This window comes from Dysidea avara, chromosome 2, assembly GCF_963678975.1.
Source record: "Dysidea avara chromosome 2, odDysAvar1.4, whole genome shotgun sequence".
In the NCBI taxonomy this organism is placed as follows: Eukaryota; Metazoa; Porifera; class Demospongiae; order Dictyoceratida; family Dysideidae; genus Dysidea; species Dysidea avara.
This window is the reverse complement of record NC_089273.1, coordinates 1,166,346-1,186,676: the sequence shown is the minus strand read 5'-3', so window position 1 is coordinate 1,186,676 and position 20,331 is coordinate 1,166,346. Positions and strand designations below refer to the sequence as shown.

At 35.2% G+C, this 20,331-nt stretch overlaps 1 protein-coding gene across 1 annotated transcript in view; it reads right to left on the bottom strand.

Moving 5' to 3' along the window:
• LOC136246426 (probable serine/threonine-protein kinase DDB_G0271682) overlaps positions 1-19,371 on the bottom strand; it is a 313,867-nt gene extending 294,496 nt beyond the window's left edge. The window contains exon 1 of the mRNA XM_066037851.1: positions 19,284-19,371. Within this exon, the coding sequence (XP_065893923.1) occupies positions 19,284-19,340 (57 nt within the window). The 5' untranslated portion in view covers positions 19,341-19,371. The remainder of the gene's footprint in view (positions 1-19,283) is intronic.
• Between the last annotated feature and the right edge of the window lie 960 nt (positions 19,372-20,331).

Here is a 20,331-nt window from a genome sequence, read left to right as displayed (position 1 = left end):
TACAACGAAACCACCATGTAGAGAGTTCAGCTACAAACAAATCACCTGTAGAGAGTTCAGCTAGAAACAAGTCACCCTGTAGAGAGATCAGCTAGAAACAAGTCACCTTGTAGAGAGTTCAGCTAGAAGAAGTCACATTGTAGAGAGTTCAGCTACAAAGAAACCACCATTTAGAGAGTTCAGCTGCAAACAAATCATCCAGTAGAAAGTTCAGCTATGAACAGATCACCCTGTTGAGAGTTCAGTTAGAAACAAGGAATCCTGTAGAGAGATCACCTAGAAGTATCGCCTTGTAGAAAGTTCAGCTACAAACAAATCACCTGTAGAGAGTTCAGCTACAAACAAATCACCCTGTAGAGAGATCAGCTAGAAGAAGTCACCTTGTAGAGAGTTCAGCTATAAAGAAACCACCATGTAGAGAATTCAGCTGCAAACAAACACCCTGTAGAGAACTCAGCTACAAACAAATCGCCCTGTAGAAAGATCAGCTAGAAGAAGTTACCTTGTAGGGATTTCAGCTACAAACAAATCACCCTGTAGAGAGTTCAGCTACAAAGAAACCATTCTGTAAAGAGCTCAGCTGCAAACAAATCACTTGTACAGAATTCAGCTACAAACAAATCACCCTGTAGAGAGATCAGCTAGAAGAAATTACCTTGTAGATAGTTCAGCTACAAACAAATCACCCTGTAGAAAGATCAGTTAGAAGAAGTTACCTTGGAGAAAGTTCAGCTACAAAGAACCATTTTGTAAAGAGCTCAGCTGCAAACAAATCACCTGTACAGAATTCAACTACGAACAAATCACCCTGTAGAGAGATCAGCTATAAGAAGTTACCTTGTAGATAGTTCAGCTACGAACAAATTTCCCTGTAGAGAGATCAGCTAGAAGAAATTACCTTGTAGAGAGTTCAGCTACAAAGAAACCACCATGTAGAGAGTTCAGCTGCAAAGAAATCACCCTGTAGAAAATTCTGCCAGAAACAAATTGCCCTGTAGAAAGATCAGTTAGAAGAAGTTACCTTTTAGAGAGTTCAGCTACAAAGAAACCATTCAGTAAAGAGCTCAGCTGCAAACAAATCACCTATACAGAATTCAGCTACAAACACATCACCATCAGCTAGAAGAAGTTACCTTGTAGATCGTTCAGCTACAAACAATTCACCCTGTAGAGAGAGCAATTAGAAGAAGTCACCTTGTAGAGTGTTCAGTTACAAAGAAACCACAATGGAGATTTCTGTAATCAATATAATATTATGTGACCGGATTTGCGAAAAGGGGTCTTCCACACACATCCAATTCCGTAAACGTTGGAGACCATTCCTCAATGTTCAAGTAACATATTAACCTGAAAATTTCACCATGTATTCAGCTATAGTGGTGCTCACCACTGCCCAAAATTCAAGGCAATAGCTCTTTCCAATCTGAAGTTATCAATTGTCAAAGTTGGCAAATTGGATGTGTGTGGAAGACCCCTTTTCGCAAATCCGGTCACATATGTATTATACAGTATATATAATTTGTACATTTACTGATAAACTATTTAAAGTACATCTACTTCCTCTTTTCTTCTTCCTGTAGTAAAGAAAAAAAATAGGTTAAAAAAGTTCCAAAGCTGGCAATAGGCCGGCTTTGGGGTATACAAATACAAAAAGAAATGAAATCTAATCCAAAACAGCCAAGCTGTAAAAAAAGTGTGCGGCCCTCAGAAAGGCTATGGTGAAAAAAGATGTGAAATCCAAGGTGGCGGCCAAGAAATGGCTGTGATGGTAGGTTAATGGTAAAAATTTTAATAATGACAATTTAGGTAAATTTTGTGAAACGGCACAAAAATTCACCTGAATTGTCGTTATTAAAATTTTTACCATTAACCTACCATCACAGCCATTTCTTGGCCGCCACCTTGGATTTCACATATTTTTTCACCATAGCCTTTCTGAGGGCCGCACACTTTTTTTACAGCTTGGCTGTTTTGGATTAGATACTATATACTGCAAGGATTTTCTATGATGATTATTCCAGTTATACACTGATTTTCAGCTCACTGCTCTAAGTGGTTTGCCTGGTAGGCGTGAAAACTAATGTTTTTTTATTCATAAAGATCAATTGCATGATTATGACACAGGTTGGGTTTTGTGTCATATCTCCATTAAGACACACGATAGTGTGTCGTGTGTCGATGTTTTTTTTTTAAATCATAAATATTCCAGTTGTAAAATGTGACATTAATAACTGATTTTCCAAAATCCAGTTACAAATATTTTAGGTACCAAATGCACCCCTATGGGTGATTTCCAAAATTCGGTCACATCTAATGATAACACCTTCCAGTACTTCTGAAAAACGTCTCCCTTATAATGTCCTACAGTATCTAACCTATACAGTACTATTTACATATTCTTCTTTTGTTTAATTAATACCAATCAATACTGGAGCTAGTTGTTTCAGTTCTCAAGACTCCATTCTGATAAATTTCTCCAGAAGTAATTTATAGGCATGTAAGAAGCATATTTCATCATAAACATCAGATAATTAGCTTTCCAGCTGCAAATAATTAAAACAAAGTTAGTTAGGCTACCGAAACACTCTCAAGCAAATTATTTGTGATAAGTCTTGCGAAGATATGGCTTGTGGACACATAAAGATTCCTATGGTTTAACTTTTTATGTCACTAAGCTATAGCCACACAATTTTCAAGTCAATTCTGCATTAGATTGGCTATACACTGCAAGTTACATAATACAGATAACCTGCTCTAGCATTGAGATTTACCCTGCATGTAGGCTTGAGTCAAATATGCTCAAAATTTTGCCTAAAACACTTTCAGGAATTTCCCAAAACTTTTCACCTATTATGCTTTTCAGGTGTTCCCAATTATGCTTTCATTATGCTCCTAGGTTAGCAACATTTGTTGTGAACATTTTAATAAGTAAATGCTGTATTAGAATGTTTTACTATAAAGTGACTGTTCTGTTAGAGAGTATCAATCTAAGGTGCCATTTACAATGCATTTGAGCGCTCTATTGCAGTTTTCACTGACTTCTCTATTAGGGAATATGAATCTATTTTCATAGAAGTAAGCTCCATAGTTTGAAATATCAACCTAATATTCCAGCATTATGCTGGTATAATACTTCAGCCCATTATGCTTTTTATTATCCTGGCATATTTGGTGTGGCTTACCTGTATGTGTTCACATTCCCTATTTTCACAGGCCAGGTCACATTATATCAATGATTTTCTGTTATTTCATCAGAACCTACATGTCACTGCTGCTTGTATTTTGCCATTATGAATATTAAGTTTTGTAGAGTGTATAGCAGAAAAAATGAGCATTTCATGCACTTTGTGATACAATAATATTGTGAAACTTTTCACACAAATTGTGTTCCTCGTGACATTTTATTTTGATATAGAGCCATCATTGACTTGATGTTTGGTTACCTTTATAGCCATTTTTCATTGAAAATTAATATTTTTGTCATTATCTAACTGAGCCATTATTTTACACTGTTAAAATATGGCATTAAATAAAAGGTGTTGATCTAAGAATTGTAACAATTATTGACTTTTGTCTGAAGTTAGTATCTCATTCCATTACAAAGTTATGATCATATTTTAAAAATCTTTGCCCTTGGGTTGTATATTACTAATGAGCAAGTAGCTAATTCATAGAATTTCATGACTAATATTAATGATCATAACTTTGGAATGCAATCACCTATTGACTTCATATAAAAGCCGAGTAGTCTATTTTAGTAACACTTTTAATTTGAAACTGTGCAAAATGATGCCTCAGGGAGTTATAGAAAAAAATGGTGAATTTTCAATGCAAAAATAGCTATAAAAGGTCACCAAAGTTCAAATATGTGATTGCACTATATCAAAAATTTTATACTTTACAAGGAGTACAACTTATATGGAAAGTTTCATAATTGTATCAAAAAGTGCACAACTATCGCACTATGCTGCTCTACTACTTGTCTAAACAATAAAATCTTGAGCATGTGTATTTCAGTTTTCAAGGTTGCTGCATCCATAGAGTAGCCCCCTTGTGTGTTGTCACCAAGATATTCTCATTGAATTGGAAGAAGTGTGTAGTGGACTCTTTGATATTGGTCTTCACAAGATATTAAAGAAGTTGAACTAAAGTGTGACTATACGTAGCTACATTAATTTGGACTATTATAGCTAGCTGCATTGCTGAAAGTAGTAGAGATAATGGATAATGGCAATGGCCTTCCCACTCTCACTGCACATTTGCAAGTTTCTGATGAAAACCAAAGAGATCAAATATTTAGCATTTAGGTAAGTTCCTATATATTACAGCAGACTAGAGCATCCATGTACATAATAGAGACTTAGACAATAATGTGCTCAGTGACTTGCAGTGGTATAAGATATACAAGGTTCACAATGAGAGGCAATCATGTGTTCAATCTCAGAAAATGTTAGCAGACTTTTAACATGACATGGTATGACTTGCTCTATTAGAGTATTTGAATGTTCTCTTAGTGTACAGTATATTGATCTTTTAGAAACTTTTTAGCCTATACTTGTAGCTAGTAATTTTGGCTCAGCTTTCAGTTTAATTAGTGATAGCCACCGAATTCCACTGATTATTCACTTGGATGATCAATAATTCCAGAACTATGTCTGTAAATGGCTTATTGCAGTATTCTCACAAAAACATGATTATTTTAAATTAGTTAATCTGGAATAACAGGTACAAATCTACTTACTGTGTATAGATCTGGATATTGTAAATCATACCCACATGGCCTGGTTATCAGGCATGTATATGGGTGGGTAAATTATAAAAAAAATGTATGTGCATATACGGTACATTCTTTGCATACTAGCTAACTCTGCAGATCTCCATTTCACTTACAAGACACTTAAAAGCACCTATTCTAAAATTAATGGTGTGAACTGGCAGACTGGGGTAGAAATGCAGTATACTGTTGTCTGTTGGCCATCTTTATACACAATGCATGTAACATGGATGGTGTAAACGAATAGCAGCAAGTGTTTGCCCCACAATTGAGAAAGGGTCATTTTACATGTTATCTATGTGGCCACCTCTTCAGAAACTACTGCAGGTGCAGTTGTTGAAACACAATTTCTGCATGTATCAAATAACTTGCATTGGCAGGTAATCATGAAGAAGAAGCCATTTCTCAATGTTACCCACCCAATCCCAGCCTTTGTTGGACATGGACATGGCTGTGGACATGGATATCTTCAAAATATTAATTGCAATTGAGTCTGACAAAATGGAGCTTATAACTGGAAAATATACGTTTTTGCCTAATAATGTGTATCTCCATTTCTATGTAAGCTATAAAAATTCTTTAAGTTTCAGTAAAATTTCCATAAATTTCTACATGGTGATGAAAAATTTAAACAATTATCATGTCCACAGAAAAAGCTATAAAATTTCTAACTTTGAAATTATGGTCAAAAATTGACCAGCTATAAGCACCATTTTTTTATACCAGGTCACAATTATAAAAAGCAATTAATTTTCATATCAGTGTTGTTCAGTTTAGTATATAGTCTTCACTTCCATACCCGACATCATCTATATATGTGACCAGATTTTACAGAACCGAACCAAATCGCACATCAGGCAAAATCAAACTAACACCACCAGTGGATAGCTACACTACCGTACTACAAGTTTTGACCCTCAGCACTACTCAAACTACACGAGGCTGGTTTTAATAGATGTCTTTTCTGGGTGGTGTGGAGTGCCCAAATGGCGGTTTCAGGCCTTGTGAAGGACCTGGTTTGGCAAGAATCAGTGGTTTACTGGTGGACAGCCTTATAATGTTGGCCAGACGTGTTCTCTGTAGATTTTGCTAGATATCAGCCACTAAGGAGCCAGCACAGCCCTGTAATCTCGTGTCTGGACTCCAATCGTGGTCTGCCTCCATTTTGAGGCCTATCTTTTGCCCTCCCCGCCACCCCCCAGCCTCCACCCCTTTGTGAGCACTCGTGATACTACTTCGCTCGTCCAACTGCTCAGATTTTCTATCTTATTTGGCGGGAAACTGTACAAGCAGCTACAAGTACTGGAAGTGGCTTGAAAGGTAAGGCCACTCCAATTTGTTCTTATGTTTCTGGTCATCTGAAGTTTAGTTTTAGATGCGGGCGGGCGGACTTCAGCAACTAAGCAACAATGAAATGACTGCTCAATTAGAGTATTTTTGTGATTTACTGACTGTTCTATTAGAGTATATCGATCTGTACTATGCAGTATGCCCTTTTCTTTCAGGTTTTCACTGATAAAAGACATAGAGTGACACTGCGTAAGCAGTTAGATTTAGCATGTTTGTACCCAATATCTGTTTCTGAAATCCAGCTTTTTCAAAAATCTGATGCGGGCATATTCCCCATGTATTTCTGAAATTTCACTTTCTGTAAAAAAGGATGCGGGCGGTGGACCAGAAACATAATTACCAATTGGAGTGGCCTAACAGATTGATGCATCTTTTGTGTAAATTTCATACGCGTGCTTGCTATCCTTGGAGAGTTATGCTGGCTTCAATTCTTTAAAACCGTTTATCTTGAAACTTCTAATGTGCGATTTGGATCGTTTTTCCAAAATCCAGTCACATATAGTGTTTAAGTGCATATGCAAAGGACAGATACTGTTTTTCCTAAAGTATGCTCAACTTTCTTAAATTCAATCTCAGAAAGTGTAAATTTATAAAGTTCTAAGCTAGTTAACTTTCAAAATTGTATGCACAGCAAGCAAAAATTCATCTCAGAAAGCCTGATTTTTACTTCCATAGTTATGAAAATACTCTAATATTCTTAGTAGTACATAATTCAAATAGCCTAAGTTTCTAGGAAGACATCCATTCACCCATGTAGATCAATGTGCTAGTAATTTGTGGTCAATACATGCATAGCTGTCTCAGTGATCTCACACAAATTGTGTATTCAACAGATACACGGTGTGCTATACTAATAGAATAATTGTTGACATGAGGTCACATGGTTGTCCTATAGATATTACATCATTATGTCATCACTACTACACTCATACATCAAGCTTTACCAACCATAGGATCTGACTTCACTCAATCACAAAAATCAACACTCATGACAAAGCCTTAAATGACCAATTATATGTACACTTTCACATGGTTACCCCCATATTCCTGATTCCCCCAAAGGAGATACATGGGGGTGTATGCTAGATTAAACACTGCTTTCAATAGGGATGCGTCGATTTCACCACCAAATTTTTTGGCATAGCTAAGGGGTGGGTAAAAGCAATGAACAAATTGCTGGCATAATTGGTGCAAACATAAATATTGTACAAAAGATTGAGATACTCAAATAGAACAGTCACACGCGATAAAATATCAACAATACGTTACGGGAAGAGCATGTATCGATCAAGATATCCTAATAGAGCAGTCACAAAACAATATTATATATAGGTAGCTTCTTGCAATATATGGTAAGTCACATACAAGCAATTATTAGCTGTAATAATAGTAAGAGCAAGTGCAGATAGAGATACTCTAATAGAACAGTCACTTTAAGGTTAAATTGTAGCTTAATAATTTGTATTTGTATTTTAAGGATAAAGGCTTACACCTGTACATCCATAAATATTATGTACTTAGCTATTCTAATTACTAAACAAAATCAAATAAGCAATTACTGTAATGTCTGTCCAGTAGTGTTTTAAAATTATTGGAGAATCAATAATAGATTTGGGTAACTAATTCCAGTAATTGATTGCTCTGTTAATGTAACAAGTTGATGTTCTGCTACTTCTAAAAACCAGGCGCCATGCAGCTAGCTAACTTATCTGGAATAACTATAGACAGTATATACTACTATGAATTAACCAACTATGTATTACTACTTTACAATATGGTAGTTTGGGTTGTGCAATAATATAATTAGCTATTTCTCGTAATTCTTGAAATATTCGTAATTCATTCAATTACATTGCTATGCACTGCTAAGAAAGCGTTTGCTAAATAAACCGCTTTTACCAACATATTACGCACAAAACTATCTTCTGAACTGTTTTATAGTGTGACTAACGTGTTTTTTCCCACAAATTCTCTCGACAAAGCCTCAAAGCTGCTCTTCATTTTTGTTCGCGTACGTAAGGGATACGCCCCCTTTCAACTCGAAGCGATAGGCTATTCCTGGCAGTGTACGAGGCCTGCACCGTTGTTTTTCAGTTGCTAAATGCCTGAAAACCTCAAGGGGAAGGTAGTCTGAGGAAAGTCACCACACCCGTATTTCAGTCCGCCGAAAAGAAACCACCTCAGAGCAAAGTTCACCTGTGCAGAAGTTTAATACAGACTTCATTTCACTTTTACTTCTTACGTAAAAGCTGCTTTCACCGTTATTAAACGATTTTGCTCACGTGGTTGCGTACGGACAAACATAGGTAGATATGTACATAGGTACACACACACACACACACACAGACACACACACACACACACACACACACACACACACACACACACACACACACACACACACACACACACACACACACACACACACACACACACACACACACACACACACACACACACACACACACACACACACACACACACACACACTTTTACGGAAACAATTACAGTAAACCAGGCGCACGCCCACAGCCGGCCTTCGGCCGGCTGTGGGCGTGCGCCTGGTTTAAAAATTAGATCTTGTATATGAATTAGTGTGATGCTTGAATAATATCTTTGTGTGACCTCTTGTCGCAGTAGAAGTGGATGGGGTAAAGAAATGATTATCTATATTTTGAGAATTTGGTACAAGTAGATCACATCACCCCTTTGTTTACGGTGTTGTAAAGATGGTAGGTTTAGATGTCTTAATTTGTCATAGTATGATAAATGGCTGATAGATGGAATCATTCTGGTTGCTTTACACTGTATTCTTTCCAGTTTTTCATTGTCAAGTGGGTAAGAAGATCCCCATAATGACATTGTTATATTCAACAATTGGGCGAACAAGGGCTTTATACAGCTTTACCATGACATCAGAGTCTTTACACTCAAATGAAGTTATAATGCTGAGCAAAATAGATATTTCTTGAGCAAAATACAGAGTATAATAGGTGAAAAATAAAAGAATCGTTGAAAAGGAAATAAGTGGAAAAAAAGCAAAATAGAGACTCGTCCCTAGTTTTCAACAAATACTGAGTATTGATAAAGTATGACAATAAGGTTTGCATTTTGGGTAGTGATTACTTGATGCAGCATTGCAGTGTAGCTACAGAAGTTCTTCAAAAATGCTTCAAAACTGTTTGCCCTATTTACATTGATAGGGATACATCAATTTAGCCAGAAAATTATTTGGCATAATGGGTGGGTAAAAGCAATGAGCAAAATGCTGGCATATTATTAGGTGCAATTTTTGTGAAGTGGATGTAAAATTGCACAAAGATCGAGATATTCTAATAAAACAGTCAGACACAATAACAGAATTATCAACACATTGCTAATTGTTACGGGAAGAACAAGTGGCAATCGAGATACCCTAATAGAACAGTCACACACACCATACAATATTAGCTAGCTTCTTGCCATTATAGCTATGTTAAGAGCAAGTGCTGATTGAGATACTGTAATAGAACAGTTACTTTAAGGTTAAATTGCACTTGAAAATGGTAAATTAACAAAGATTAGTGCTGAGCAAAATTTATAATTCTTGAGCAACATATGGGTGAAAAATAAAAGAATTGCTGGAAAGAAAAATAGGCAGGAAAAAAAGCAAAATAGGCTCATCCTTGATTTTCCTGATCATTTTGCCATACATATTAATATTCATATTTATATGTATATATACATTTGAATGATCTATTAGAGTATTTTACTATAAAGTGACTGTTCTATTAGAGAGTATCAATCTAAGGTGGAATGTACAATGCATTTGAGTGTTCTATTGCAGTTTGCAGTTTTCACTGACTACAGGTTTGACTTTTACAAAACTACTGCACATGAATATTTGCAATATCAAATTTCACTGTCACCATGTTAAGTTATTGCTTTTGCTAGCTGCTTTTTGAAGCCCAGTGGTGAGTTGTGTGGGATCTATCTGCTTATAATTAATGTTGTATATAAAATCGTATTAAACTTTTCATACAGACCAACTACAGTATACAGCTATTGACTAATTTAAAGTTCATAACTTCCAAGAATCAACCATGTAGCTGATGGCCTTTAATACTGTGGCTACAGTGTTACCTCTTAGTTATGCAACAACAAGTATATAAGAAAGTGTCATAACTATCCTTTGTAGCATTACTGCAAACATTATAATATGCTAATAGATGAGCCACACTTTAGTAGAGGCTTACCAATATTGGTATTGATGCCAATACTAGTGTTATCGGTATTGCATTGGTATTGGTAGTACAAAGCTACAGATACCACCAGTAGACACTTATCATGTTTATTAATCTTCAACAATCTCTACTTAAGTTTCCAGAGCAAATAAGTTAGTAGGGATAACAAAGTAGTGAATACAAAGCCTTTGTTACTTTATTCTAATTATTGCTACACTTGCTCTGTGTGTTCTAGCATGTGAATCCTTTGTGATTAAATGACAGTGTAGCTGTTCCTCAAAAAGAAGTAAGTTTATAACTATTTGGCTTGCTTTTTCGTGTAAAGGTTTGGTTGCAAGGCTGTAACAAACATTGTAGAATTATTGGCTGCCCATGCAATTAATTACCTAATAAATGAGTTCAATAACTTTCATATTCACTGTATGAACAAATATGCTAAACTTGATGGAAACCATTGTGGATTACTAGTTGCTTAATTTGGTGAACATCACTTCTCAATCAAAGTTCACAATTACTGTTATATTTTAACAACTATAGCTAGCTATGTATCATAACAGTGAAATTTCTATATCTTATTAAAATTGTGTAGGCTTCAATGCTTAGTATTGGTATCAGTATCAGCAGATGATTTCAGTACAAGTACTGGTATCGTATGCCACTATACTTTAGATGTGCCTCCTGTATTGCTTTTCTTCTAGAAATTATTATTACAGGGTAGTTATTCTACATTTTATAGACATGTATTAAAACCTGCTGCCAGGAAAACACTTATTTGCAATTATCTTAATACTACATGTCAAATCAACTAGGATTTAGGGTATTCGTTTAGATTTCAGCAAACACTGATGAATTTTTAGTATTACCCATATATGGAGTGTATGTACAACAACCCAATATTATTGTACTGCACTACATAGTCTCTTAACAAAATAATTAAAATATTGGTCTGTCTATACTTACTGATTCTACTGTAACTTTATAATGTGCTATAATAATTCAATAAAACTTTCACAAATTGACGACTATTGATTAACACCTTAAAGTGATTAAAAACTATGTAACTAATTTAGTTTCAAACTCCCTTTGATGTAATCTTCAACCTTAAGGTGATTCAAAAGGCGTATCTTCAATATTTTCGCACCAATGGCTAAGTTATGGTCTGTGTTTGCTGAAATTTTGATTGTAGGACTGCAATATGTTCACGACATCTAAATGAAAAATGGTATGCAGTGGAATTTATGATGTTACTGTTGTACAGCAGCAGGTGTACACCTGCAATACTCGCCCCTAACAAGCCGGTGCCAAATTCATGTCACACAATTAAGGTATACAAGTGTAGTGAAATGTGTCTTAACAACTACACTGTACTTGTATTGAAGACCACCTTAACATTAATGTGAAAGTCTCCAGTACACCACCCTGCAAAGTTGTATGGAATAGCACTACATGGGTGGTGTAAATGACTTACACTGTTCGGATAATCAAGATTTGAATAATCAAGGTTCTACTGTACTTTGTATAGTAGCCATGCCACCTATTGGGTTATCATACTATTACGCATGAGTCCAACAAACAATAACTGCAGTAATTTTGTACAGATGGTTACATTGCATTGTACTAGGACATTTAATTGTACAATCCTTTGCGTGGGCTGGTCAAGAGTGAGTATTGGAGGTTTACACCACATACAACTGTAACAGACAAAAAATTCCACTGCCTATCATAATTTATTGATTTATATTACTAGAAAGATTAATTTGTGGTCTTGCAACCAAACCGTAGCAAACACACACAATATGAACCAATAATGATTCAGAAAAATTTAAAGTGAAAACAGCCTATATAAAGGAGAGCAATATTTGAAATCTTTTAAAACCATTAACCATATCTAGCTGATCTAGAAGCCATGATAATAATCACAAACTTGGTCTTTTGGTCTTACATAACATAAATTTATTTCAATATTACAGGAGCAGTCAGAATATCTGTCAAATTTAGATGGTTTCAACAGAAAACCCCTTTTAAATTTAGCTCAGTGGCAGTCTAAATACATACACATTGCTGTACTGACAATTTGTCATATCAAGCAGTTATATACCACTGCATTTCAGTAGCATGCATGCAGCTGCACTTAACTGACACCATTATAGCTATTAAACCCTTAGCAACACTTCACTTTTCATTTCCCACTGCGTTAAAAATGATCGAGGTACTCTAATGGAGCAGTCAAGTAGCTACTCTAATAGAGTAATCAAACCTAAAGCATATAGTCACCAACTGCCTATAATTAGCTGTAGTACTTACAGTATAAAGCATTGGTCCAGGATTTATTGTAATTGCTAACTAAAAGTAGCCTAAAATCTGATCTTAGAGCTACTAAATTGCAAACTTTTCTGGAGAAATGTCATCAAGTGCCTTATTCAGCTATACAAACTTTCAGAAACCTCCATTAAAATCCTAGATCTGCCACTGAATTATGATAAAGCAAACTGTTTTAGTTGCTCTTCTGAAGGTGCCAATCTTTCATTGTAAAAGTACAAACACAATCCAATAGAAATAGCATGCTGCATAACCATGGCTTTGCAAAAGTGCCTCATAAGAATATGGCCTACTGACCTGCATGGATGGACACTTTCCTTAATCAGCTTTTAGAGCTGATTATCTGTTGCTTGGCAATAAAGATGTAATATTTTATATGTGCACATTTGAGCACTTTATGTCTTCCATATTCTCTATTGGTTTTATCTGTTGAGTTGTTTGTGTGTGATATGGTAATTTTAACTGTTGGTATGAATCACAAACACTGTTACAGTACCATATTTGGCACTTTTATCAAAGTTAATGATTTAGTAAACCAGGAACGCATCCACAGCTGGCCGAATGCTGGCTGTGGGTGCATGCCTGGTTTAGTAAAATTGTTTTCTAAAAAGTGTGCATGTGTACCTATCTATCTATATATCTATCTACAGATGTTTGTACGTACGCACCAGCGTGAGCAAAATCATTAAATGATAAAAACAGATTTTACAAAAGAAGTAAAAGCAAAATGAAGTCTGTATTAAACTGCTGCACAGGTACACTTTGCTCTGAGGTGGCTTTTTGGCAGTCTGAAATACAGGCGTGGCGACTCTCCTCAGACATTGTGAATTACTTTCCCTTCAGGTTTTACAGGCATTTATCAACTGAAAAACAATGGTGCAGGTTGTAAACTACCCTATCCCTTCCAGTGGCTAAAAGGGGGCATATCCCCTATGTACACAAAAAAAATTAAAAGCAGCTTTGAGGAGTTCTAGAGAATTTGTGAGAAAAATGACGTAGTTAAACTATAGAAGATACTTGTGTGCATAATGAGTGGTTTGTTTAACAAGGCACAGTCAAAAAATTATCATGAATTACTAAATCTGAGAATTACAATAAATTAATTATGTATTATTGCACAGCCAAAAACTTAACGTTTAAGTTTACAGGATACCGTAAACCCATATGTACACTATATTATCATTTTTCATGATTTGGGGTTTTGATGTTTTAAACCAGGTTGGGCTCGCGCCTGGTTTACTGAAATGGTTTTCAGAAAAGTATGTGTGTGTGTGTGTGTGTGTGTGTGTGTGTGTGTGTGTGTGTGTGAGTGTGTGGGTGCGTGCGTGCGTGGGTGCGTGCGTGCGTGCGTGTGTGTGTGTGTGTGTGTGTGTGTACCTACCTACCTATCTACCTATGTTTGTCCGTATGCACCAACGTGAGCAAAGTCATAAATAGTAATGGCAGCTTGCACATGAGAAGTAAAGGCGAAATGAAGTCTGTTCAAATTTCCGCACAGGTAAACCTTGCTCTGAGTTGGTTCTTCTCGGTGGTCTGAAAAACAAGTAGCTATGGCGACTACCCCGGGCGACTATTCATATACCTAGTGAACGGTCTTCCCTTTCAGTTTTATAGATGTTAACACCTTTAAAACAACATTAAATGCCTCTTAGGATACCAGAGATAGTGTATCCTTTGGGTAGAAATGGGGGCGTCACCCATATTTATGAGAACAAAAGTGATAAGAATCCTTGAGGCTTTCTCTAAACAATTCGTGTGAGAAAACATGATAAACACACTATAAAACATTTGAGAAGATACTTTAGTGCGTAATTTGCTGTTTAAAGTAGTTTGTTATAGTTACGCTTCCTTAGCAGTGTAGAGCAGCATAATTACCGCATTACAAAATAATTCATGAATTATGCTACATTACTGTGACAATAATTACAAATCTAATTGTCTAGCTGAATTAATAATAACAATAGCATGAATATATAGTACAAATATATACATGGTTGATTACTATATGGTTAGAATGGGATAGTATTAACTGCATCAGCACCTGGTTTTTAGAAGTAGCATTACATCAACTTGTTCTTAATCCAATGTTACTAAATATTTATACATTCTTAACTTCTCATTAATTGACATAGAATTCAAATGTTGTCATAGAAGTATGAGTTGTCCCCATGCCAAATAGTTAAAACTATGAGCCAAAAATCAGACAAATGAAGAACCATAGGTTTGAAGAACATCACTTGCAAGTGACTGACAAGATGAATAATGTGTCTAGTTGCTGAAATATGGAAACGAAGTGGTTTGAAACTAGACACTGTGGTCACAAAATAATTTTTAAACTCATATCACAAGCACTAGAAACATTATTTCTTAGAAATGACTCCATCAGGACCTAGACAAGAAGGAAAACCAATAGTATGTTTATACAAAATGTTAACAACTTGTTTGACAGTTCTGATTTTTGGTTCAGGACATTATTGAGCAAACTATGGATGAGTTTACAGGTGTGCCAGTTGCTAAGTGTGTTGTTTCTATGTTATCTTGTACTGTTACGTGTGTTTTCTTGTACATTGTAACTGTCCAGTCAGCACGCTATTATTCTCCCAACAATTTAAGCCTGCTATCAGCTGATACACAATACAACAACATCAAGCCCACCTTAATTACATAATAAAAATTTTGTTCGACAGTCGCTCACTACCCCGTAACCTTAAAGTAATAAATTAGTAATACATAGTTGGTTATTTCCAGATGAGTTAACTAGCTGCATGACACCTGACTTTTTAGAATCAGAACAACACCAACTTGTTTTGCTTGGCCACTCTCCTATACTACCTACAGAGACTTCCCCAGAATTTATCAATTTGCTAACAACATCAAAGCCATTAGATTTTGTTTATTATATACATTCCTTTTACCACATTAAAGGTATTTTACAAGGTATAGTGGTACAGTGCTACTCTACCACTCTTTAGGGAGCACCCTGTAATAGGTGAAAATTTTGGAAAATTCCAGAAAACAGTTTAGGTAATAGTATATTTGACTCAGGCCTTAATTATGCTCTTCAATGCTTCCATTATAGTTGCATTATGTTCCTACCGTGGGTTAACAACATTTCTTAGAATCATCTTGGAATGTTATAATTAGTAAATGCTCCATTAGAGTATTCTACAGCATTACAAAGTGACTGTTCTATTAGAGATTATCTATCCAAAGAGCTACGTATCATGCATTTAAGTGCTCTATTGCAATTTCACTGACTGCTCTATTAGATAGTATCAATCCATTTCCAGAAGCTAACCTCCAGAATTTGAAATATCTACCTAATATGCTAGCATTATGCTGGAATAGCACTGTATTATGTTCTTAATTATCTGGCAAATGACACAGGCCTATTACTACTTATTTTTACCCAAAATTATAATGGAATATTCTATGATTCTCCAATAAGAGTCTAGTGGAGTTGAGTATTTGTTTATTTAGGAATCGTGAATGACTTTTCTTCTACAGCATCTACATAGCTTACATATTAAGAATAATGTGACTACTAAAACCTAATATTCATACATGCATAAACTATAGCAGCCTTCAGGTATATACAGTAACTTCATCACCAAATCCACACCATCAGGCTAGATTCAGTAGTGCAATAACTGTATGTTGAACCTATATTTCAATTGTTTTGTTGCTGCATTATCCGTATGTATATTTGTGTTGCTAGAGATGCATCTGCCAAGTTGTATGAAACAGGATACAATGGCAGATCCACTATGGGACATTTGGGGCAAATGACCCCCCCTCATCCCTAATCTCGCCCCTTACATTGTGGAGTAGCCATATAGCTAGCTACAGTTTTGATTAAAATACAGAACTTTATGTCAGGCCAAGATCAATTTATAACACATGAAGATATGCACATTTTACTAGCATTTATTGTTACAAATTCACCAGTAATCAAAGCAAATCAGTCAAACTAGCCGTAAAATTGTCACTTAACACCTTCATGCATACTAAGCACCTCTAAAATAATTATTGTGTTGCGCTGCTTTTAAAGACATTAATAGCCTTTTAAACAGCTTTTAAGACTTCACAACCATCTGCAAAGGCAAAAATGGCAAAATCAACACTGAGATACTATTAAGAGGTGATTTTTTGCTGCTTCAAAATTCCAAAATACAGCAACTAACAAGATAATCTGGGTCTCCCCAACCACTTACAACTTAGCCTGTTTGTGTCCCTCCCTTTGCCAGCTGCTGGATCTGCCCCTTGGATACAGTGAGAGTGACTGTATTAATGTACAGTGTTTAACTAGGTACCAAACTATTATGCTTTCAAATATTTGCTGTTCAAAGTATAAACTTGTTATGTTCACAGTAAATATGCCTTAGCCATTATTAACTTTAACTCATGATTAGAAGAAAAGAATTGTTGTCCATCATATAAATTTGACATTTAGCAGCTTTACAAAGTAGTCACTGACTGTTCTATTAGAGCATGTCAGTATTTTCTTGACAATGGACTACAACTTAAAGTAAGGAATAATTATTGTGTCCACTATACTACAGTGCCATTATGTCTGATGTATCAGTCACCTACTGTATTCTGCAAAAAATTATACCAGTATGTAATAGGTTGGTAAGTTCACTTGCCTGATTATATAGGTGGCTTGCATCATGCAATGTTTAAAAACACCTTAAATAAATCAAATACATTGTTATATAGTGACATGCATATATTAAGCCACAATCTTTAGTTGCATATGTCACATTGTGACATAAAACAAAGAATCGCAAGAACTGTTACTTTAAAGGTAGACAAAAAATGCAAGTCTAATGTGCAGGTGGTAAGACCAAGCTATCCTTATCAACTTTAAGCATTCCAAGAATACTAAAACTTTCTACTCAAAAAAGTATGGAGTTGTTGGCTGTAGTGCTTTATGCTATCGAAACCCACACTTCATTATGCTCCTCTGAAGCAAGATTGGTTTAGCATTTTTACAAAGCTTGGTTAGCAGTACCAGGAAACAAACAATAGCATCACTGCTAGACTTTTCCTGAGTCACTTATCCACCTGGCAGGGAAATAATTATCTTATGCATATCTTGTCAGTGGTGCCATCACAATCATTTCTCCTTGGGTTTTTCTGCCTCTACCTGCTGTACTGGACTCTTAAACATAATTCAAACAAGTTGACGTTGTGTTACAGTTTTGGCCTCACCTTAGGCTTCCTTATCCACAGTTCTGGCAAAAGTTACCTGTGGAAATCATTCAGCTGTTGTCTTAATACATCGAGGGTAGGGCTGGGCGGTATTGGAGTTTCGCTTCACAATATATCGTGCAGAAATATATCACGATATTACTATTTATCGCGGTTATTAAAGATGACTGCTATATTAGAGTAGCTGACTGCTTTATTAGGGTATCTCGATCCTAGCTGACTGTTCTATTAGAGTATCTCGATCTTTGTAAAAAAAAATTGACTAGCTAGTACTAGGTCCTTGTTTGCAGTAGTATCACGTGATTATTTTAGGTGCATTATAACAACCTTAAGGGCTTAATAAGCTGTCACAAACACTAAAAATCGTAATAATATCGATATCGTGATATTATCGTTTCACCGAAATCTACGCGATACAGATATCGTTTCATTGCAATACCGCGGTATTACTATAATACCGAGAAACCGCCCAGCCCTAATCGAGGGTTTAGGTTAAAAATCACTCACAGTTGAAGACAGAGTAGCACCCTTGTGACTGGGAACATCGCAAGGGTTGCAGGAATAATTTTGGGAATAGGTATGTTTGGGAACCAGACATTATACCAGCATTTTAAAGCAATTGTAAAGCTTTAACAATGAGAAAATCTGCAAATTGTACAATTACATGATATACTATAATAGAACAGTCAACAATTACAATAGAGCAGTCACACAATTTCACTACTCTATTAAAGCAGTCACTTGGAATAATGAAATTCTCTAATATATTCACCAGCTATAAGAATAGAGCAATATTTAAGAATGAAAATCAAAGTAAATGGTCTAATATACACCATTTAACAGGCCAAAAATGGGCATAATTTAATTTTTCCAAAGTACATTTTGAGCACTCCCCAAAAGTATATTGCTCAATTTTAAAAGCATAATATGTAGCCACATGCCTAAACATTAAACCTGTGCTGTACTACAATGTACATGTTTATTACTAGTACATAAATTGAATATTTAATATGATTAGCAAGGTCAGCAGTTCTCTACTACTTATATACAAGTGCAATTTTACTATACCACAAAATGATACGGTCTTTAAAACATGCTTTGAGTTAAAAATACATAACAGACAATGGAGATGAATGTATAGTAGCAGTTGGTTTATAAAAATTTTAAACAATATGCCTTTGAGTATTCCAAATATGTACATTATCTTACTGAACACCTCCTTACTTTATAATATTTTAGTCAATTATTTAATGTGTGTAGGAAAGACTACTACTACTACTACTACTATAACCAGCAAAACACACTATAGTAAAGTTTATATTAGCTGATACCAAATTGGTACATAAGGCTCATGACTAAGTAATAATTTAGTGTATACATAAACATTTACAACAATTACTTACTGAATCCTTTATGGTAATATCAGCTCCTAGTTGTAAATATAGCCTGACACAGTCCATCTTCTTCTGCTTCACTGAATAGTGTAGTCCAGTATACTTCTATACAACATGTGATGGAGAATATTATCACTATATGTTTGACTAAGATAAAATATTACAAGTTGTTAATTAAATGTTCATTTGTTAATGTTTGTTTACACTGTATATTCCATAAGAATTAGCTTTAAGATACTTGCTACTCACTCAGGTATGCAATCAGTTATAAAATTAACCATTTAACTGTTCCTTTACAATCAAGTACATGCTGAATATAGATTCTACCAATTAGAGTAAAAAATATCTATTAAATTTGTCACTTCAAACACATGATTATACAAAACAGATATACATTCAAATAACATGTTACCATTTTATATAGATCTATTTGAAGCCACACAATACTGAAACTGTAAAGCCTGTGCAATAACTAACATATTGTCCAGTAGGTGTTAAAATGTTGGCAATCAGAATGCAGTGTCAGTGTAATGTGTTCATGTAAGCTGAATATGAAGTCATACCCATTAAAGTGCCCACAGTCTTTCACTTGAATATAAGCCAGTTATATCACAGCAGTTGTAGATATTAGCAGTAGCCCTTGGCTGTGTGTGAAGCCATATATATACATCAAAGCACTGACAGTCTTTTACTTGATATAAGCCAGTTATATCACAGAAGTAATAGTGTAGTTATTAACACTTGTAGGCAGAGTCAAATATGTTGCCCAAAATGCTTTCAGGAACTTCCCAAAATTTTACATAATAATTATATTATGCTCTTCAGTGTTCCCATTAGCTTGCATTATGCTCCTAGGTTAATACAATCATATTGGAACATTTTAATCAGTGAATGCTCTTAGTAGAGTATTTCACTACAAAGTGACTGTTCTATTAGAGAGTATTGATCTAAGGAGCTATGTACAATGTATTTGAGTGCTCTATTGCAGTTTGCAGTTTCCACTGACTGCTTGCTCTTTTAGGGAATATTAATCTAATTAAGTTCCACAGTTTGAAAT